This window comes from Cydia splendana, chromosome 18 (genome assembly GCF_910591565.1).
Source record: "Cydia splendana chromosome 18, ilCydSple1.2, whole genome shotgun sequence".
Lineage (NCBI taxonomy): Eukaryota > Metazoa > Arthropoda > Insecta > Lepidoptera > Tortricidae > Cydia > Cydia splendana.
The window spans coordinates 9,170,545-9,194,622 of NC_085977.1; the positions used below are offsets into that span (position 1 = coordinate 9,170,545).

The 24,078-nt window shown below is 38.6% G+C and overlaps 2 protein-coding genes across 2 annotated transcripts in view; one reads left to right on the forward strand and one right to left on the reverse strand.

Moving 5' to 3' along the window:
• Window positions 1-24,078, reverse strand: part of LOC134799545 (CAAX prenyl protease 2) — a 271,391-nt gene that overhangs the window by 240,559 nt on the left and 6,754 nt on the right. The window lies entirely within an intron of this gene.
• On the forward strand, window positions 180-16,807 carry LOC134799529 (BTB/POZ domain-containing protein KCTD3). Its single transcript, XM_063771957.1, has 13 exons — window positions 180-377; window positions 1,220-1,533; window positions 6,390-6,555; window positions 7,953-8,029; window positions 8,301-8,394; window positions 8,701-8,918; window positions 9,621-9,833; window positions 10,602-10,718; window positions 11,137-11,276; window positions 12,258-12,432; window positions 13,110-13,206; window positions 13,676-13,863; window positions 15,541-16,807. Exons 1-13 carry the CDS (start codon window positions 331-333, stop codon window positions 15,675-15,677), a joined length of 1,983 nt encoding a protein of 660 aa, XP_063628027.1. The 5' UTR covers window positions 180-330; the 3' UTR covers window positions 15,678-16,807.

Here is a 24,078-nt window from a genome sequence, read left to right on the forward strand (position 1 = left end):
GTTATAACGAACAGAAATACATAAATTTTAATATTTTCTTTATATCGTTTATGTATTTGTTACTAACATCTTTGAACAAAATCTATGTAGGTACCTTACAATACTATGTAACTGCATCTTGAACCTTGTTTATGTTTAATACGGAACCCTAATCAAAACTTATTTGACATGACGTTGACAGTTTCATTTACCTATATTACTTTGATTGGGGTTTGTTTGTTGACGGGAGACATGAAAATTATGATTCAGTTCATTTAGAAAGTTGGAATATTTAAGTTTCCACGTATATAATACAAGACAGTGTGCTAAAATATTATTTAATCGATTTAAATGACAAATTATCAGGAAATAGTCAACTTGAACGTCGGCGGGACTAAGTAAGTTCTAATTTTGTTTATTTGCACAGATTGGAATGTAACTATTTAATCTAGATTCGAGTAGGTATCATGAATAATCTGTATTGGATAATGTTGTGGATATTATCTACATCTCGTTTAACTAAGGCTGTTTCAACGTGAAACGATAAAAATGTCTGTACTGTATCTATTAACGTGGCTCTCGCAAATACATTAGAAACAGTTAATTAGTTACCCTCTTATCGTGCCTTTCAGAGCCGGCCGGTAGAAAGATTGTGATGTCAAATGTTTTATTAATTTATATAGTTGATTAAAACTTTATAATACATTTAGGCACATTTAGGGTGCCTTAGTGTCTCTAATCCTTTGGTATTGAAGTCCATTATAGAATAAAGCTATTCAATGTTGTACCTAGTAATCCCTCTTAAACACCATAGGTACACCATGTGATATGCAAACTTTTAGTGCTCCAAAACTTAATAGCATGTTATTTACTTATCTACTTTTTATGAGTTAAGGAGATATATTGTCTAATATTTATATTGACGACCGGTCTGGCCTAGTAGGTAGTGACCCTGCCTGTGAAGCCAATGGTCCTGGATTCGAATCCCGGTAAGGGCATTTATTTGTGTGATGAACACATATATCTGTTCCTGAGTCATGGGTATTTTCTATATATATAAGTATGTATTTATCTATATAAATTTTGCTTAGTTTGGGGCTAGGTTGATCTGTGTAAGATGTCCCCTGATATTTATTTTATTTATAATATTAAAATAATTTAATAAAGAAGGCACACAGCAACCAAAATCTCATTTAAAGCTATATATAAGATAAATAACATAATTTTCATCCTATTTCAGATTTGCTACATCCTGGCACACACTGACATGGGTGTCGGACACATTTTTCACAGCCCTACTCAGTGGGCGCATACCTACAGTCAGAGATGACACTGGTGCTATATTCATAGACCGAGATCCAAACTTGTTTGGGCTCATCTTAAATTTCCTCCGAACCAGAGATATAGACCTGAATAATGTCAACATTAGAGCACTCAGACATGAATGCGACTACTTTGGCATCACTCCTCTTAGCAGAAGACTGGCTTTATGTGATGAGATGAATCATTCTTCATGTGGAGATGTGCTCTTCTATGGATACCTACCACCACCTTGTGAGTAAATATTTTATTCATATTAATGTATAACATCAAACATCAACATTTATTCAGCAAATAGGCCACAAGGGCACTTTTACACGTCAACATTGAATTTACATACAAGCAAAAATAATAACATCAACAATTTTATAAAATAAAACTAACAATTCAATCTAATGTATTACAATTACTAAGAGATGTATATGGTCTCTTAATGTCGAATTACATACAAAATACACATACAAAACGCAAAAAAAAATCTATAATATTTAGAGGTGTAAATGTCTCTAGGTGTCAGAACTATAAGATTATATAGTTTATCAAGTTATCCTTAGAGATTAATACATTCATTAAGAGAAAAGAAACATATGAGAGCAAAATGAGGCGTCTCACTGTAATTAATTAATAAAAATAAAGTTACTAAGTATAATAGCTTGTGTTAGCTTAAACAGACCAGTCTCCACAAACAGCACCCGTTCACGAAAAATGTATATGCTCAAAAATAGCATAAAACTTTTCAGTTGACTTAGGATGTATGGTAAAAAATAATATTATTTACAGGATTTTTACATGGATTTCCAAACTGGTATAATACATGGGTTAATCTCACATGAGAATTAGATACCGTTATAACATCATGTAGAAATTTATAATGGGCCTTTTATGACTTGATCCCCATCATTCATTCCTTCTTCTATTACTTTGTTACTGGGATTGTAGTATTTTCTAAGTTTAGCCTGCATACCTTTTGCCTTTAGGCCGTGCAGGTGTGCAGAGTAGTCATGCTAGGACCTGGAACTTATAAACTTTTTGTGGGTTTCTGCCATATGTTACTTGCAGTTTTTGGGTGGCCAAAATTTTTAAAAAGTTTTGGAACCCCTGCTCTAAGTACTGCTTGACTATTTTCATTAAATATGTGGTAAAAGTTTTATCATTATCACACATTTATCTATAGTATGATATAATCAAAAACCTTGTTTTTTTTATCTAAGCCATAATGGCGTTTTTGTGTTATCTCTAATGACTAATGACAATTATGAGTGCTTTAGATTGCCAAAATATATTTAGCCTTGAATATATTTATGTAAACAAGGTATAATAATAATATAGTTGTTTATTTGGGTTTCTATAACATGTAAATTAAATATCTTTTGACTAACTTTGTATCAGCAAATCTTAAGTAAAGTAGAGAAGAAATGTACACAAGTTCTGTAAAGAAATTTAAAAATATTTGTCTAGTCCCCAAGCGGCATTGAACTATCTTATAGTTAAGGGGGATCATAATTCATAAGCCGGGTCCACACAGAGCTAGCATAGTGTAGACATGCCTCGGCCGCGGCGGAGCGCTCTGTGTGGACCTGGCTATAGCCCAAACCATCTTGTTACAATGAATGGAGACCTGTGTCCTGCAATGAAATGTTTATATGCTAATAATGATGATATAGAGTCCGCTGCTCAAAAGTGATTTGTGTTTCGTGTTTGTGGTCAGTTTTTCGATATTGAAATGTTATGCTTATTTATAAGTAGGTGTGAAAGCAATGCGTAGACTAGACTAGAGATATCATTAAGCAAGCATTCGATATTATTTGATAATTTATCAGCAAGAATTAATTAATCCTTATCAAAAGATAACTGAGTTATTGAAATGATAACTATGCATATTGTAATTTTGTTTATATTTACTACTCTATTTTTTACTCTTGATGACCTAAAGTATTTACAGTAAGATCTATCCACTGAGAATACTAAAAGGTACATTTTAATGTCTTTGATTTTTATAGAGTTTTGTAAGACTATCCCCCATATATTCTTACAAAACCTATTTAGTAAATCTAGCAGTTTTTTTATTCAGTAGACTATAACACATTAGATATGAGCGCCGCGCCGGCGCGCCGCCGCCGCCGACGCTGCGCTATCGGCGTGGCATCGGCGTGACCTTGTTAGATACTACTACTTTCAGAATCATATAATATATATTTTATCTAGTTTAGATCTTTAACGGCGCCAGTCTGAATAGCTTATAGACATTCAAAAGGTATTTTAGGACCATATAATTCTAAAATATCGATGGTAAATTCAAACTTTTCTGTTTGGTAACCGCGCTACTAGTGTTAGAGCAACGAAATGACTAATTTTGCCAGCTGGCTAGCTCATCCGTCATTCACCGCGAATTCAATTATTGCAAGCATGGTTTAAATGTCTTAAAAAGGTGTAAAAGGGGGTTAATTTCAGATATTAAGCGTTTTCACGCCCAAAGGTCCGGCCGTTGGCTTTGCACGGAAGGCATCGGAAACGGAATCAGGTCTCATTTTAAGCTTGGCCATTGTTCAAATTTCAAGCTTTGCTCTCTCGCAGACCAATCTTTGGCCTCGCATCGCTCGCATAGAAGTAAGCCGCTATCTGAACCTCCAAGTTTTCGGCCCTGTTTGGAGCGTAACTTTTGGCCTCGCCTTTAAAATGCTTGGTTCTTCTCCAATCTTAGCTCCACTGCAGCACGGCCTTTGGCCTCCCACGAATGCAGCTACAGGAGAGCCCCAGAGGTCTTTAACACTGTGGCCACGGTCTTTATCGGCCTTCGGTCTTGCTTACACTGGACCAATTCCAAGCTCTGCCCTCTTGCAGCTTGGCCTTCGTCCTCGCACAGAAGCGCGCCGTAATCGCACTCCGCGCATTCGGCCGTCAGCCAAGCTCACACTTGGCGTTCGATTCTAAGCTGTATGCTTACCTGCAGCTCAGCCTCTGGCCTCGGATAGGAAGGCGTCCGAATCTGGTCTTCGGTGTTAGGTAGAGATGGGTAACTACCCGGGTAAATACCCGAGAGCGGGTATTTACCCGGTAAATACCCGATATTTACCTACCCGCGGGTAAATACGCGGGTATTTTCGTTTTTCTTCTAAATTTGATGTGTTTAATGGTATGTGAGTATAAATAAGATTAATTTAAGTATTTTTTTATAATGTTACATAAAATGTATGTTCAAACTAATTACGGAAAGGTGGCTATGAGGTGAAGTTCGATTTTAACATATCAGTACAATTATGAAAATCGTGTAAAATCATTCCCCGGCTTCCGGAAATGTTTTAAAACGCTTTTAATATACATTAGAAAGATGAAAATAAAGACTACTTATAAATGATAATAAAAAAAATTGTGCAGTATCACAACTTGGGAAGCTCATAAGTCAAATACAGTTAGTTTTAGGAGAAAAATGTATATAACCTTTTTTGTATAAAATTATGTCTACTTTAGTTTGTACATACAACACTTTTCGATATTAATGACAGAATCCAAGAAATATGAAAAAGTTCACTTTTACCCCCCTCCCCCCAACCACACCCCCCGCCGACCGAAGATGGAATGTGTATTATCAACGTATAAGTACGATAATTTACTCAAATCTAAAAAAAATACTCTTATGACGGCCTTTTTTTTATATTTATCAAAATTGCACTAAAAATTCCTTAGTTACAACTGCAGGTTTAAGGTTTAGCTGCTAAACCATTTCATTTTAAATGACACACAATAATTACAACCATTAACTCGGTTTATATCTCCACTTTAACACAAATCGACATGTGCAACAAAAATTGAATCTACCCGTCCATTTGGGTAGATACGGGTAAATACCGGGTAGATGGGTATTTACCGGGTATTTACCTGGGTGGGTAAATTGGGTAAATACCCGCGACCCATCTCTAGTGTTAGGTGGAGCTCGGCCTTGGGCTTCACTTTTTGACATAAACCGGTTTGTTGGGTCGATATTGGTTAATAACGGAGCTTGATTTTCCTCACTTCGGCTCTTTGGACAGTCGACCAGATGTTTCCTGATACAGTCAATCCGCTACTTTTTACTTAGGGGTCATCCATTTATTACATCACACGTTTAGGGGGAGGGAGGGGGTCAAGAAAATGTGACATGTGTGACAAGGGGGAGGAGGAGTCACAAACTTTGTGACGTCACTTTAACTTCATCAGTAATCGAAAATTTATTTAAATTATTTTATACGCTAATATACATTTAAATAACAAGTTTTTGAAACGAGAATCGTTTTTATTCGTTTAATTTTATTTCTTAATCAGTTTGGGTTATAAAATTACTAATATTTCTTTTGTCAAAAATATTTTGATAAAATATTAAATAAATATTTGCCGATTTCGTTGAAGAAATGTGACGTCACACCAGGGGGGAGGGGCTTGCCAAATGTGACCAAGTGTGACAAGGAGGGGGGAGGGGTAAAAAAACCTAGAAATTCGTGTGACGTAATTAATGGATGACCCCTTAGCACAATAGATAAGGGCCTCGCAAAGATCTTCCGGCCAGGGCCTCGCCAAGATTAAGACCGCCTATAAAACGTTTTTCGTACCTTTATTCAATAAATATTGCTTGCAATTCAAAAATGCACTTATTTTATAACTTTCTTACAGTAAAAACGTGTAAATTCGGTAAAATTTTGGTTTTAATTATTTTTTCATTAATCAAAGGTGTTTCAAGGCCACGCCGCCGATTCGCCGCCGCCGCCGACCGATTTTGACCGGCGCGCCGCCGCCGGCTAAATGCCTATCGGCGCTCATATCTATAACACATTACAAATAAATAAATATATAAAATAAATAACTCTTTTTGACGCTATATATATTATTATGTGATTATGACCATACAAGTTACGATATAATTTCATCCTTAGCACTCCATTTTAAAGTTAAAATTAGTTTGCATTCTAAAAAAGTGAGATGTCTTGAAATTATTAACCAAAACGTAACAATAACATTTTGAACATACAATTATTTGGGGTTATTTGTAAAAAGAACAACTTAACCATAACCATGTAAGAATTAATGCAAGTACAATATAATATACATTTTTTTTGCAGTAAGCACTCCATTACCAGGCAACAGCAACAGTAGAAATAGCAATGGATGTTCTAGAAAAAACTCCACCGCGTCAAACGCGGATGCACCTTGTAATAGGACACACTCAAGGAACTCTTCCCTGGACCTTAGGACTGTGGGCAGGATACCTTCGCAGGACCAATTGAGGTCAGTAATACCACAGAATAAATAATAGTACTGCCGTACAGAAAGGAAACTTCCTACAAAACCGAAGTTTGACAGCGGTTAAGAGTCGAATCATGCTGTCCCTTTCTAATATATGGCACTATCCCTTTCGGCTGTTTAGGGTTGTCAAAATTCAAGCCATTATCTTATCTGTGGTCGTGCACGCAAAGGGACGTCAAGTTGTCTCAACCCTAATAATTGTTCGGAGCAATGCTGAGCCGAGCGGAGTCGAGTTTGGCCGAAGTCAGGAATTTCGCACCCCTGGTAATACCGAAATGTTGGTAACCGAAAAAATATAGCCATATCCACGTCTATGGTCACACTATCGTGTGCTGCGTGTCATCATGAACCGTATCGGAACGCATTAAGGTTGATATTGGCTTGCAGCCGCGCGTGTCAGTTGACGTCATTGTCGGTCAAATACTAAAATAAATAGTGTTAGTTGTTGGTAAATAAAGTGTATACCTACGGGTCATTCTGAATCATGGTTGGTATATTCCGAAAATGAATTCTGATGTGGTGGAATTATGACCATTGTGGATGATTTTGGAATAACCCGACATTCAGAAGTGATCCGCAACTATCCAAATAGACCTTACCGTTGTATACACTCTAGAGTCTTAAGTAATATTGGATCAATCTTCAGGCCAATTTGAACATACACTGACATGAAAAGGACATCCAAATGTTGTGATTTAGGTAGTTATCGCTCGTACTTTTCTGTACATGTATTGGCACGAGCGAGACGCATGATTATGCTGTCTCCCTACAGATACATTATAGACACTTCTTCATTAAAACGACTCTAATTAATAACATGCGTCGTTCCTAAAAAAACAAATGTCGAAAAGTCAAACAAGGACAAATTAATCCCAATAAAAGAAAATACCTATTGATAATAATCGTAATCGATTATAAATAACAGCATAATTATTTAGTAGGTATGTAATATCTAAAATAATGTAGACTTGTACAATCAACTGCAAAAATATGGGTGTAGCCAACTTATTCAAAAATATGTCCCATCATACTCGTAGTTCTTAATTCGCTGACATAAGAGCTATGGGACATATTTTTGAGATGATTTGTGCACCCATATTTTTACAGTTGACTATACCTAAAGCAAACATCTATTTGGGGACTTATTATGATGTGGCATAGCAATAGCAATGCCTGCTTCTTATTGTTAGGTCTGAATAGATACTCGTAGGATGTTTACAAAAACAACACAGAGTCATTTTTTTTGCGTCTAGTTTAAGCAATTGCTTTGTTAATATAACTTTACAATGGTTGTAATGTTTTATGTAAACCTGTTTATGTGCAATAAAGTGACATACATACATACATACATAAAAATAAAATGTTGATATTGTTTTCAGTCGATGTGGCCGTGGTCATTCCAGAGCCGCTTCTTTAGGCAATGCAGACTGTTATAAAGGGATACGCCCGCCGGAACGTAAGTCCCAATACAAATTATACAATAATCGAATTTAAACTGTTGTGAGACATAATACTAACATTGAATAACATTGAATTGAGTACGCGATACACGGCAGTCGTGAACGCTGCTCGCACTGTCAGTGCTTGAGAAAGGAGATTTAGGCTCTCCGAAACATGTCGCGCGAGTGACTAAAAACAAGTGAGTCTAAACCGTAAAATTATTCAACAAATTATACACTTACTCTACTTCCAACTCTATTGTCGTCACAATTACGTTCTTTTTCCAGTAAACGCGTGGGCAGACAGCATGAAAGTTCAAATTATAAAGGCACACCACAATTGGATTGCGGTTGCATACACACACTTCGTTACTGGATACAGGTATGTCTTAAAAGGCCCTAATAAAAATCACTTTTTCTATTTGTTTGTCCTATTTTGTCCTGCATAATATATCGCAGATTTGGATTTCGTATCGACAAATTTTATTAAATCGTAGGATATTTGGAACACTCCACTGAATTATCTAATTTCTAATGTATGTATCGTATAAACGCGAATTTTATGGTGATTTTAAGTATAGGAGTTTATTTCTCTGTGTTATTTAGGTCTGTGGGACATTGCATTTGTTTTTATTAAAACAATAGCAATGATCTTGGTTAATGGTCTTTGTAATACTTTTTTCATCAGATTGACAGATTCATGCGGATGGTACGTCGTATTCCAATCGCCCGTCCAAGACTCCGTGATAGAGAGGATAGCGTTGAACGCCAAGACGGGCGGCGGGGCGACGGCCAGCGGTACGAACACTACGGGAACCGATGTCATGTTGGGCATAGCGAGCGGACCGCTTGTTCGGTTGTGGGCGTTCTCTACGCATAGCGAACCTGTCCGGAGGACATTAGTTGGTAAGACTTATTTGACACAATATTTAGACAATGGTAGAGAGAAAAGTTGAATGAGAAGATGGATAGAGGGACGGCCAGCGGCACGAACACTACGGCAACCGATGTCATGATGGACATAGCGAGCGGGCCGCTTGTTCGGTTATGGGCGTTCTCTACGCATACCGAGCCTGTCCGAAGGACATTAGTTGGTGAGATTAATTTGGCGTTTTATTTATACGATTTTTAAAAAAGCAATTGAATGACTAGATGGTTAAGTAGAAGAGGGTTAACGAGCGGGATGAACACTACGGGCACTGATGTCATGTTGGGCATTATAGCGACTGGACCGCATGTGCGGTTGTGGGCGTTCTCTACGTATAGCGAGCCTGTCCTGAGGACATTAATTGGTGAGATTTTTTTCACTCTGTATTCAGACAATGGTGGAGACGGCTATGTATAAAATAAATAAATTAGTAGTATAAAATAAATTAGTAGTAGTAGTAAAACACTTTATTGTACAAAAAGAAACATAAAACATGAAAAAACACACAGCATTTGTACAAAGGCGAACTTAACTTGTTATTTGTACATATTATATGCTAGGAAGCAAATCAACTCTCACACTAAAGACATCGTGTATCCTGCTTGTGATAATCTAGCCTTTTCATGTTACTACGCGCATTTCACACTACATACATTATTTTACTACTTTTCCCATTGCAGGCACATTCAACTTGGGTGTTCGCGTGGAGCACCTACTCTTCGTCGGTCCACAACTGGTGGCGCTGAGCGGAGCGGGCGCCCGGAGCAAGGCGGGCGTGTGGCACACCAGCACGCAGCACTGGCAGACGCAGGACGTGGCGCATCTCAGCACACACGACACCGCCGGCTCGTTCCTGCTGCTGGGGACCAACACGGGCGCCATCAACTATATAGGTGAGCTGTAGGTTCACACCGGGCGCCCGGAGCAAGGCGGGCGTGTGGCACACCAGCACGCAGCACTGGCAGACGCAGGACGTGGCGCATCTCAGCACACACGACACCGCCGGCTCGTTCCTGCTGCTGGGGACCAACACGGGCGGCATCAACTATATAGGTAACACAAACCGTCTTATAACACAACACGTATTTAATTGAAATTCAAAATGTTTACATCTCGTTTATTTTTGTAGCTATCTTGATAATCATGTTTAAGTCAAAAAGCAAAATAAACCTCCTGTTCTAACCCTACTCTATTGTTCTACCTTCAAAATCTGTCAAAAGCTAACGATTAGTGTATGATATGCGTGCATTAAATCACTACACCTTATACAACAAAGTCCCCCGCGGCGTCTGTATATTTGTGTGTTTGTATGTTTGTTCGCAAGAAACCGAAAAACTACTGAACCGATTTTCATGCGGTTTTCACCTATCAATATAGTGATTCTTGAGGTGTATAATTTGTTAACCCGTGCGAAGCCGGGGCGGGTCGCTAGCATATCATAGAATGCCCCTGGTAACTACGTCTTTAACTGTGCATGAGGCCGACTAACTACTATTGCACATGCATAAATCATATACCTGCGAAATTGGTCATACTAAATTGAAAAACTAGCAAAAGAAATGTGTCGACAATGTCTTCGTGTATAACTTCTACACATTATTTATTCGTGGATCGGTTTTTTATTCTCACAATTTGTTTCTATAGGATCATATTGTCCACAGATATGCAAAAATTTCCGTTGCGAATGAAGGACAATGATCTACTTGTCACCCAGTTGTACAAGGACCCCAATCAAGAACCCATCACAGCCATATCAGTGTATCTCACCCCTAAGACCAGTAAGTTACAAATTTAGGAAAAAAGCCGCTTTGGCTGTTTATAATAGCGCTGAATCATTTATCTTTATTTCTTGTTGCTCTTTCTAAGTAAAAAAAAACAATATTCAGGCTCTAGGGTGCCAGTTCATTTATCGTTTCCGAATCGACTAAAACGAGACAGAAAGCTCTCTAAAGAGCGATAAGAACATTGAACGACTTCGCTAGCCGTTGGCTCTAAATCGGCAGGTAATTCGACGTCGCTTACCTATGGAGTGACACCTTTTCCTTCCACGGTAGTATTTTAATTTACCCATAAGATTAGAACATTAATTAGGCATCCATTGAAAACCGCTATGCTTCCAGCTTCCTAGGTGGCTCTTTTTATTCATGTTTTTGGATTGTTGTTTATCAACCAAATAAACCTGAATTATTTGTTTAGATCTGTGCGGCAACTGGATAGAGATAGCATATGGTACTCGGTACGGCTCAGTGCGGGTCATAGTCCAGCATCCGGAAACCGTGGGCCACGGTCCACAACTCTTCCAGACCTTCACCGTCCACCAGAGCACTATCACAAAGGTAAGCTGTCAACCGGATGAAAACAGTCACCAAAGTAAACGTTATTTTTTAGTTTGGTCACTGTTCGTTAGCAGTGAAGTAAAGGAAGAATTAAAAAAACCGGCCAAGTGCGAGTCGGACTCGCGCACGACGGGTTCCGTACCATTACGCAAAAAAACGACAAAAAAGTCACGTTTGTTGTATGGGAGCCCCACTTAAATATTTATTTTATTTTGTTTTTAGTATTTGTTGTTGCAGCGGCAACAGACATCTGATCTGTGAAAATTTCAATCACGGTTCTCGAGTTACAGCCTGGGGACAGACAGACAGACGGACGTACGGACAGCGGAGTCTTAATAATAGGGTCCCGTTTTTACCCATTAGGTACGGAACCCTAAAAAAGATTTTTATTGTATTTCTCTGCTCTTGGTCACTGCTACCTATTTCACTATAGTCTGTATCTTTAGGTATTTAAATAAAAGTAAACGAACAATTTGTACATTTTCAGGTAGTTATAACATTTATTGGTTAACCGACCAAATACAAAACCGCCTGGATCAGTCAGTGAACGACCTGACTAACCTATTACATTATTTGATCATGTCATGTTTTCATCTACCCTCAACTGGCTTAAGGAGCCAGTTGAGGGTAGATTTTGTTTACTTTTATTTAAATACCTAAAAATACAGAGTATAGCTACCGAACCATATCCAATGGTGTCGAATATTTCCAGCCACCATAGTCCTTTCTCTTTTACTGTTTTATACACCTTAGTGAACCATTGCGACATCTACTGTATCTTAACGGTACTTATGTTTCAAATAGCATTTGCTAATAGTAGTGACTTTTGCTACGATGTAAAGGATCCGTCACACAGGCGTGTTTTGCGGGCGACGCGTGAGTGGGGCGCGCCGCTTTTACATAAAACGCTCACGCCGCGCTCACTCCCCGCCCGGAAAACGCGCCTGTGTACCAACGCCAACCCGACGATATCTCTTTCAGGTTTCTCTATCAGAAAACTACCTAATATCGGTATGCAGCGAATACAACCACGTCCGCTCCTGGCGAGTGACTCGCTTCCGAGGAATGATCTCCACCCAACCCGGCACCACGCCCAAGGCCGCCTTCAAAGTGCTCGCACTAGAGGCCCCCACCGCCCAGCCACACAACGACTGCGGTACTTTCAACCTTAAGCATGTTACAATAAGCTTCAATTCGATTATGGAAGCTGTAGTTAGTTTCTTCAACCATGTGATATGGGGAGCGCCGCGTCGAGAGCCTAAGCAAAGTGGAATTACGCCAGAAGCAAGCTTCATTGTGCTGGCTCTAGAAGGTCCCACAGTTCAACTGTGTAATGATATCGGTAATATTTTACATGTTATTGATATCATAATGTTTATTTAGAGCGTTTAACCTAACCCTAGATTTGAAATACGATTAAGACTGCAGTGCAGAGTCTGCACTGGCTTGTCAGTGCCAATGGGGGGTGCCTTTGTACTTGTTTAATTGTATTGCTTACTTACAATGTACAGTCAGCTGCAGAGAAATGTAAACCCCCCCTCCTGCATAGAAGTTTGTATACAAAGGTGGTAAGCGAATAGTAATGCTGACTGTATTATGGCTCTGCCATATTTCACGTAGCACTTGGCGTGCAGACTTAGCGTAGATAACTTGTAGGACTCGGGGTAAATTAGAGTGACCGACCGAAATCGAATTTTGTGCCGAAACCAAAACCGAAACTTGGTTCGTACACTAAATTTACCAATGATGCATTACAAATATGTTTCCTTATAGGTACACTTAGATTTATATTTCGTGAGAATAGAAAGTCTTATGAAAGATTAATTTTTTTAGGACCATACGGCGAGCAGGACGAGGAACAGATTTTCATTCAGAAAGTTGTACCGGATACGGACACGCTATACGTGCGCTTAGCGTCGAATGGAAGAAGGTATGTCCTAACAAGAAACCGTAATTAAATAAATAAATATATTAGGGGACATCTTACACAGATCGACCTAGCCCCAAACTAAGCAAAGCTTGTACTATGGGTGCTAGGCAACGATATACATACTTACATATAGAAACGTTCCACCCTGTATAGATAAGTACATACTTATATAGTTTATATGCATAGGAAACAGCCATGACTCAGGAACAAGTAATTGTGTTCATCACACAAATAAATGCTGAGGGCATTCCGGGATTCGAACCCAGGACCATCGGCTTCACAGGCAGGGTCACTAGGTCACTACCCACTAGGCCGGACCGGTCGTCAAACTTTTATGTTAATTTAAACTTTTATGTTACTTCTCTATAGAATCACGAGTTGTACTCCGAGAGTGTCCCAAACTTTTTCGTACCGTCCGTTCCGTTACCTTCATACAAAGTGTCCGACTCAACTTCAATTTTACCCTCAGGGTATGCACCATCCGGTCCGTGGACGGGTCGGCGGTGTCGTGCTTCGCCGTGGCGGAGTGCGAGGGCGCGCTGCGGCCGCGGCGCCTGCTGCTGTGCGGGCACCGCTCCGGCGCCGCGCAGATGTGGGACCTCACCGCCGCCATCGACAAGGCGGCCAAGCCGGCCACCTCCGTCGGCAGTAGTAGCGGTGAGATTACTTCACTTAAGCTCTGGTTTTTGTTTTCTGGCTCATATAGCGGCCGTAATAAAGCGGTAGATGACGTCACTAGAACGTTGCCTATGTAAACCAAATGGCGCGGTTTCCTAGAGAGCGGTGATTGACACCGTAACTTCAAAAAACGGTGCCGCCATTTGCATGACGGCCGTCTTGACGGTGTCGATAGTTTCGTGAATGTTTTATTTGATAGCGGTGAAGCCATTTCTACTAACCTTCTTTCACCTTCTGTACCAGCACGAGATTAGAATAAATGATTTTCCGCACTACGATTATTTTCCTCTTCTGATGATAGTTCATCCTCCAACTAAATTATTAAAGCTTGGATGGTATTCCATCTGTCCATTATCTTGGTCCAATGTGTATATGCGTCTCACATTTTGCTTAATGAGAGAGTGAAACGTAATGCACATTGGACAAAGGAATTGGACAGGTAGAATACCAAATTACCATCCTTTGCCACTGGTAGAGAAGCAACTTGTAAATTTGCTGCTAAACGACGAAATTTGGTTTGTTTTTGGCACATTGACATTTTGTAACATAGAAATAGTATACTTTTTATCGCGAAACTCATCCCATAAAGGGGAGAAATGGATGTAGAAAGTCAGTTGAGGAGTAGCAACAGGGCATGGTGGGGAGCAGTTAAACACACTCGCTGCGACAATTGTGTACTCTCCTCTACTTAAAATTAATTATTTACACCGTGCACAAAATAAAGTACCAGATAATTATTAGAAAACATAGATACCTGTTATTTTTAAACTCAATTTCTATTAAATAAATCGGATAGGAATATAAAAAGTAGGTGAGTTGACGTCACTAATACTCGTTTTCATATAAATTCCATATTGGCAAATCGTTTTGATAGTTCTAAAAAAAAGAAGCTGATTTGACTAGTAGGAAGGTTACATATCAGAATACCGAAAGTTGATTTACCTAATGTCGAATCACCTATGCTCGATTCACCTATTTTTTTAAACACCTAATGGTTTATTAACCTAAGCTCATAACACCTAATGAACGAATTACCTAATGCACGTTTCACCTATAATTTTTTTAACCTAAGCTCATAATGCCTATGGTCGATCTACCTAAACTTGATACACCTAATGCTTGAAATACCTAAAACCGATTTACCTAATACATGAAACACCTAAAGCTGACATACCTAATGGACGATCCACCTAAAGCTGATATACCTAATGAACGATATACCTAAAGTTGATTTACCTAATGGATAAAATACCTAAAACTGTTATACCTAACGAACGAAATACCTAAAGTCGATATACCTAAAGGACGGAATACCTAAAGTCGATATACCTAATCCACGTAATACCGAAAGTCGATATACCTAATGTACGATATCCCTAAAGTTGATTTACCTATTGAACGAAATACCTAAAGTTAAAATACCTAATGCACGTAACACATAAAGTTGATATACCTTTTAGGTACTGTTAACTGTAAAAATATGGGTGCACAAATCATCTCAAAAATATGTCTGTATATAAAGCGCCAAATTAGTGGAACTCGTAGTTAAGCATACGATCGAGTTTTCCGCCGCGCCGCAAAGACCGAGTCAACGATTTGTAGGGAGACGAAGTCGCAAGTAGAGGCTAGTTCCATTATAAAACTTAAATCTTTCAGCGGAAGGCGACGACTCCCCGATCCCGGACGGCGGGCCGACGGCCGACGAGCTGGTGCGTCTGCTGTCCGCGTGCGACCTGGACGCCACGCCGGCGCCGCAGCTGCTGCCGCCGTCGCCCAACCGACCGATGCCGTGAGCGTTCTGCGGAGCACTGGCCAGGCTTAGGGACTTTCTGCTACCAACTTAAACACTTTACACACCTTACTCAATTCAGTAGCTTACGACAGGGAAGCAGCTATACGTTAGACACGGTAGAGATATCAGCATCTCACTTCTACGTATTGCGCTTCAGGCCTCATAAAAACACTTGCGACAGTGGTGGTGCGAGCTAAAGCGCACCGTTACTTGGATTTTAATATGTAACCGCACGGTATGGAATGGCGGAGTGCTGCCGAGGTTGCCCACAAGAGCGCATAACCCCGAGTAAAACAGATACAGATTGTTTGTTGCTTGTGCTCGCGAATATACCCGTATAAGCCGTTCCTTTCAGCTCCGTATTTAGGTAGGACGACTGATATACCGTCAGACAGTTTCTAAAATTGTGAATTTTCCACAGACAAAATTCGGACACTTCACATATTTATAGAAATCGAAATTCTCGATTTCCAAATTGAAGGTTTCATGTGATCTCACATCGCTCTACTGAAATTTCTCAGAACTTTACCATCTTTTTGGAAAATTTCCGCAATTTGTAGGTAGGATTCGCGTGGAAAGGGTATTTCTCTTAGAACACACCAAGATATTTTAATAACAAAACTTCCGTGAGACACGTACATATTACATATTTTAAAAACGGGTCACTCACGTATTTTAAGTCGAAAAACGCTCGACATGTTTCACTCCGTACCGAGGAGTGTCATCAGGAGCTTGCGTTGACGGTGACGGACCGGCGCGGACGGATCGGTACGGAGTGAAACATGACGAGCGTTTTTCGACTTAAAATACGTGAGTGACCCGTTCTTAATATATTTAATACACACCAAGATATGATCTTATATCAAGGAATAAGTTAAGTTTTTGTGGATTTGGGTGACGTATCATGTGACATTTTTGTCATCATCTTTAGTTCTGATTGATTGATTAATTAGTAAATAATATTAAGTGCGTAAATAATAGCTAGGTTTCGCTTTCCTGTGAGGTCGTCTGCTAGTAACTCGGTAATCATTCCTTTTTAAACCAAATCCAAGAACCTTTAATTTTTAATGGGTTTTAGTAATTGTGTTACAAATTCCTACAAGTTGAAATTATCGAGCGTACTTCCTTTTCGCTTAAATTATTGGTGGTCCAGCTTTTTTTTAATATACAATCAAAATGGCTTTATTGGCTTTTAATAATATGTATATATAATTGGCATTATACTTGATCGTACTTAGGGGTTGCAATCCGGATCCGAAATGTATGAAATTATCCGGATCTGGATCCGGATCCGCGATCTCCCCATACATTTCGGATCCGTCGTGCAAACCCTAATCGTACTACGCTGTAAAATAAGAAATATGTAATGAATGTTAGGATATCAAAGCAGGTCACCTGCTTAAAGGCTGTTTGCTTACAGAATTGAATTTGCTAGTGTATGAGTGATCTGATCGTACTATAATTTCAAGCTTTCAAGTATGATACACGATTAAATAATACAGATGAAATATATCAATTCAAAGCTGCGTTCGTTCGAAATAAGTAACTTAAATAAATGACGTGCCTACAGCAGTCTTAGGGCCAAGCCACCCCACGCCGCGCCAGACGCCGCTCAAAAGCCGCTATTGTAGGGTGGCCCTTAGGCCCATACAAGCACTTTCTAACGCCATCTATTGGCACGCCCATAGCCAAGGGCTATTTACTTAAAGGAAAACTTTTATTTTGGAGGATCGCAGCGTTGTGCAAAGGTATCAAAATGAACAGTCTATATTATTTACTCGTTTTTTGGTATACATATGTACCTAAGGCCCGATTTACACATTGATTAGTGTTATGTGCAAGTTCATACATTTGCTACTTAACGCAAGTAGTAAATGTCTCGCACTTAACTCTAATCAATGTGTAAATGGGGCCTATGTGAAAGCAAGCTTGAATAGTTTTAACTGATGCCAGATACTTGGTGTCATCTAGGTGGCATGTAAAGACTGATTTCATTTGTAAGCTCAATCATACAAAATCAAAATTTAAAAGAGAAAAATATATAAGTATATAATTTTTGAATATTTATGTTTCAAATATTGTAAATATGTTAAAGTTGGGAGAGTAGTATGACAAAATAATATGATTAAAATGAAATGTAATGATTGTTTTCAAATTTGTTGTTATATGACTATTTTACTATAGAATCATGTATAAATTTGTTAGGGAACGTTTTAAATCAATTGGTTATTAGGGGGGCAGTAACTAGTGTTGAGTGTTGCTATAACTTACACAAAACAAGAATTAACCTTTTGAACGCCACAGACGGCAATTGACGTCAACGCAAAATCGTGACAACGACACCAAAGACGGCAATTGACGTCGATCGTTTTTTGATGAAAATCTACTGAAAAACACCCCACTAGGTTGGCATTATTTATTCACAAATAGTAGTTTGTGTTACAAGGGATCAAAATAATATATTTCCGTCAAGGGCGTACATTGAATCCTGAATGAAGCGATGGATTCTACAATAGAATCCCGAACGTAGTGAGGGATTCTAAAGTAGAATCCTGAGCGTAATGATGGATTCAAGTGTTAACGCCCAAGACGAAATAATTTTGATACCGTGTGACACATACTGCTTTTCACATCAACTATGAGGAAAATTGTGATGTTGTAAAATCGTATGTTTATCTAGGAGCGAATTGTGATGTTGTAAAATCGTATGTTTATCTAGGAGCTCTGATTTCCAACAACGGAGGATGTGTAGACGAGATCAAACGTCGTATGGCAATAACTAGAAGCGCTATGGACAAGTTACGAAAAATATGGCGGAATCGTAACATCACAAAAGCCACAAAAATCCGGCTCGTTGGAGTACTTGTATTCCCCATATTTCTCTACGCCGCTGAGACGTGGACCCTGCGGGAGAGTGAGAGGAAGAGGGTGGATGCCCTGGAAATGTGGTGCTGGCGAAGAATGCTTGGGGTATCGTGGACCGAACACCGCACCAACGTCTCCATACTCCAAGAGCTCGGCATCAAGCAGCGTCTATCCTCCATCGTTCAAGCTAGCATCCTCACCTTCTTTGGACGTTTCTCGACGTGGAGATGTATCCATAGAGCGACTGGTGGTGCAGGGCAGAGTAGAAGGTACCCGAGCGCGAGGAAGGTCGCCCATGAGGTGGACGGACCAAATAAAGGCAGCAATGGACGGCCCCTTGCACGAATGCGCTAAACGCGCAGCCGTCAGGGAGGAGTGGAGGCGAGCCGTCAAACGTACGTGTCACAAAGGGAGACTTCCAATGATGACCACGACCGCTCTGTCAAGAGTGTCCCGATCAAGAAGATGAGGAAAATAAAAAAATCTTAGTGTTGACACAAATTATTATGTATCAAAATATTATTCAAGCTAAAAAAAGAATGCAAAAAATAACAAAGACATTGTCCTAGAACAGAAAAGTGCCACTTTGATCCCCCCTAGCAGGGAGGAAAAGTGCCACTTTGATCCCTCCTAGCGGGGAAGAAAAAGCTCTTTTCCGAATAGGTGAAGTGAAAACTAAATTTTACCCCCGTGGCGTCAGTGGCACGGCAAATGGATGCGCCGCTTGGCGTTCAAAAGGTTAAATTAAAAATAAACTTTTTGGAAGTCAACATTAAAGATGAATGCATCCCAATTTCTACATGTATGTAGGAATCAGAACCAGGATAATAGTGGATTATCCTGAATAAAGTTTATGCAACACTCAACAGGAGGGCTACCGTGAAATTCAAAATAGTCCCGTCAATCGGAAATGCCGGTAAAAACTAAACGTAGATGGCGCTCTCGTCTATGGTACCTACATTGTTTTATAGGCCCCGTGCATGAACTATAGGGGGCAATATATGAGCCGTCAGATTTTTGGCGCGAGGCGTAAATGTGTTTTTTATGCTTCGGATGTAGCCCACAAGATGGCAGAACCTACTATGCACAAGGAAACGTACCGACGAGAACGTTAAATGGTAGCACTTGCTTGCTTACATATGTTTCCGATTCAGGCCACAAGATGGCAGACCCTCCAACGCGCACGGTCCCTATACGGAATTGACAGTCGGCCAAAGCCAGTTGTAGAAGGCGTTTTCGACGATGGGACGTTATTGTAATGAATTCGACATCAAATTGACAGTTTCCTTTTATTTGCCAATAGAATTTCGCGGCAGACCCATTGAATCGCAGGTGCCAATACCGGCAGTTTTAGCTCTTTAATTATTGTGTCTGACATTCTAATAATTTATTTGTATTTCCATGGTAGCTCTAAGGTCCAGCCGCATATACACGTACAGTGTTAGGCCGCGGACTGGACGCTCACGACCAGCGGCCATTCAAAGCTATTTAATTTAATACATATGAACGGCCTTGATTTGCCGCTTGCCGCGCCGCCGGTCGCGAGCGTCCAGTCCGCGGCTTTAAGGCTTATTTTAATACAAGTGTAAACTCGGTTATTATGTGTGGGTCATTCCATAATAAACGCTACCAAGGGTTCAAAAATGAAAAATAGTTTAAGAAGTCAACACTAACCTATTTCCATAGAAAACATACCAAACCTTCATGTCAGAAAAAAAAACCGAAAAAAAATCAATTTTTACATGTTTTTCATGTACTTGATCGCAACGTTTAAATGATAGGCGTAAAACTAATTTTATACAGCGATATTGGCAAGACTAATTAAAAAGAAAGTAACTGTAAACTGTTACAAATTTCCCGCAGTTATTTCAGGTAAAATATCGTAATTTTATAATTTGTCTTTAAAAATATTAAAAAGCATGGATTAATCGGTTTTTACAAGAGTATTCTAGACTGTGGTCTCAAAGTAACACCCGAAACGGGAAAGAGATAAAAGTATGTGTAACTTTTCCCGTAATTAACTATAGCCAAACATGTTTTGCCAAAGAAAGGCTATGATGTGAACCTATGCAAATGTGTAATAGTTGTTGTTTTAGCGTCTGCTTTAGTCGTATGTTTAAAGTTTGAAGTTGTGTAACACCCGAAACGTGTTGTACGTCCGCCTGTCAGTCCCCGGCTTTTCTCCGTGATGGTTAGTGCTAGAAAGCTACAATTTGGCATGGATACATAAATCAGTCATGGCGACAAAGTAGTAACACAAAAACTACAAAAAAAAATTTTTTAGGTTTGCTCCTGTATACAAAATATTTTTAATTTTTTTGCGACTCTAATCCTGTGATGTGGGGTGTCGTTGGATAGATCTTTCAAAATGAATAGGTGTCACCATCAACTATTTTTTGATTAAGTGAATATTTTCGGTAATATTCGCATCGAAAGAAAAATAATTATGATATCTTCGAGAAACAGTTTTTATTGTTAAGATTAATGTATTTTATAATAATTCAGCATTTATTACTTATGTTTTTAATCGAATTTATTAAAAAGACAATAATTTCAATAAAATGAGCCATAATTTCGTATAAATCTGTCTTAATTTCGTACTCGTAACACCCGAAACGAACCATGAGTAACACCCGAAACAGGTTATTTATTTTATTAAAATTAATTGAAAAGTGATACTAACTGTTACTTCAGTGTTTCAGTAGACTATACTAACTATTATTACTTGACATAAATAAAACTGGAGGTTACTTGACAAAATTCGCTAAATTATGCATTTTGGTACTGATGGTTAGAAGGTATAGGCCAATTCCCGTAACGCCCGAAACAGCTACTTTTTAGTGATTCTCTCGTTATTGCTCTTATACTTTAATTATGTGTGTACAGGAAAAGAAAATATTATCAAAGTAGTAGATGAATCAATAGTTATAACCTCCTAGTTCCTGTTACAATATCGAATAAAACCTTATTTTAAGAGTTCAAGTGTAACACCCGAAACGGTGGAATGACCCGTGTATAAAATCAAATAAATTAATTGTTTATACACGTGTTTCAATTTAACCTCCCTGTTGCCTGAGTTTCTTCCAGCGTAGGTACAAACAGCAACAGCAGCTCTTAACTGTCCATCGGCGGACCTTATTCCTTTTGTAATAAGGTTGACGAACTGTCAGTTAACAGTGTGGGCGATGGTACAACCATCATCAACCGATGTTACGAAATAATACTCGGGGCTAAAAAAGAAAGACTTATTTATTTTCAAAATGTACAGTGTAGTAACGTGTTTATAAATATAACATTAAATTTGATCATATTGTAGCATACTTAAACTTAGTAATAAAACAACTTAACCTTTTTGAGTTTGGGATCGATACAATCGGTTTCATGAGAACCCTGCTCTATAGTAATCTGACAATAGTTGTTTTACAATGGGACAAAGTTGTTGTTTAACCCGTCGTGCTAATATTTATACCCGAAAAAGCGAAAGATTCCAAAATTGAACCACGAGCGTAGCGAATCTTGAGCGTTGCGACGGTTAAACAAACTTTGCTCCCGAATGAAAGACAAAAAATTTCACCACACCAACGCGAATAGGTAAAATAATAACTGTAAAACATTATAAATTAAATTCAAATGAACGTTATTAAATATTGATCATTCAAAATCATCACTTAAAAGTCAGAGAGTTCACAAATCTTCCAGTACATAGCAATAATTTTACCAGCCCACATAAGGAAACAATTCAAAATTTGCATTAGGTACAATAGTTTGGTACTCTCATGGATAAAATGAATTGTCTGTGTTTTAGAAGTATAAAGAGAGCCTTTACAAGCTGGTGTGGTGAAAATGGTATGAGTCTCATTTATTAATCTGAATTGTGTGATTTCTAGAAGTGTTAGCTAACTATATTTACATTCAGAAACGTCAATGATATATTAGAATTGTTAATATCTAAGTTTTAAAAATGACTAGTTAAATTACATTAATTAACTCACTGCATTAACACTCTTCTTCATTAGCTTTAGCCACGGTGTAAGATAATAACATAGAATTATTTATAATAAAAAAGTGTATGTTTGAGAAAAGATCATGTCCTCGAGGTTGACTGACGAGCTAGATGACGCTGTATAGCCGCATATGTTTTATGATAAGTTAATAACTTCAATTTTTGATAACAAGATTACCGCACATTGTAAGGGGCCGTATCTAATTCGGACTTTTAATAACTGGAGTCGCCTTTAAGAGCTTACCCCTCTGCCGAAAAACTTGCACAATTGTGCAAACTTTTGTATGGACTGCCATGGCTATTTGTACGTTACGTACAAATCATGTAGAAATAGCAATACATTTGACATCCCCTTCCCCGAAAAATCGGCAGACTGTTTCGTAAAGAAAATGACAGCGATGACATCTCCAGTTACTAAATGCTCTAAGAATTCAAAGCACGAATTTTTCTTACACTTCACATCTCTTCTAGCTACTATTAATAACTCTTTGGTTATAACAGAACAATCAGTCTTAATGGTAAAAGAAAATTAAAATATTTAAATACCCTGCCAAGAAAAATACAGCTAAAAGGTATGTTTTGGTCTCTTGTCTAGTCTATGAGGATATAACTTGTTAAAGTGCATTTTAAATTAATACAAATTCGGAAGCAATAAAGTTACTTTCTGTGGTCGGAAGAGTCCAAATTGATAAAAATGTTTAGCTAAGACTTACGAAGAATTGTGGCATTGGCATATTTCGGTAACGCGCCTGGCATATTACTTCTATATGTATTGGATGACATACAAAATAAAACCCTATACTAGTGGCATAAAGTTCACTATCGAATGTACAACAAAGTTCCGTTTCTTTAAGGTAAGTTCACACCATTGCGGTTTCGTATTTTAATAAAGCATCTTAACTTTCAATATTAGCATCGCACGAAGTTTTAGGGCATGCGCTTAAGCTGGTTTGTTACTGCACACCGTTGTATGATGGGGACCTTGCACTTTGAGACTATGCGCTGAAACTTGGCACAGTTGATTCGTAGCTGGTCTTGAGCAGATACAGAGCGGGAGCCGTCGAGAGCCACCTCTCATTTAGTGGGGGGGGGGGGGGGGGGGGGTGGGAGGGGGAAAGTTCGACGCTGCCGCGCTTCACTTGGAGCAACATTTCTCCAAAACTATACCTACTAGGGCATGTAATATATCATTTTAGGATAAATTAAGGACGAGGAATCTAGTTTTAGAACAAAAACAATGCACTTTCTAACAAAAAAAAAGCATAAAGTAGAAAAGACTAAAAAACGTATTTTAGATTTTTTCATAATTACCAATTTTTTTTAAAGTGTAGCAGGAATCTGAAAACAAAAAATACAGTCGTAAAGCTACACTTATTACGTTTAAGAAAATATATAGTTTAATATACAAAACTGTTGATAAATGGGAGATAAAAAATAATATTAAGCGTGGGTCAGAGTGATCTCAATACAAAATATTATGAATGTGGGAAAGTTACTTATAATTTGTTCTACAATCGTTTATTTTTCTTGTTTT

Excerpts from the sequence above, each read along its gene's own strand:
- LOC134799529 (XM_063771957.1), top strand. The coding sequence starts at position 331 with ATGACAAATTATCAGGAAATAGTCAACTTGAACGTCGGCGGGACTAA. Across the intron at positions 8,030-8,300 it reads AGGGATACGCCCGCCGGAAC|TAAACGCGTGGGCAGACAGC; the intron begins GTAAGTCCCAAT and ends TTCTTTTTCCAG. Across the intron at positions 8,395-8,700 it reads CACTTCGTTACTGGATACAG|ATTGACAGATTCATGCGGAT; the intron begins GTATGTCTTAAA and ends TTTTTTCATCAG.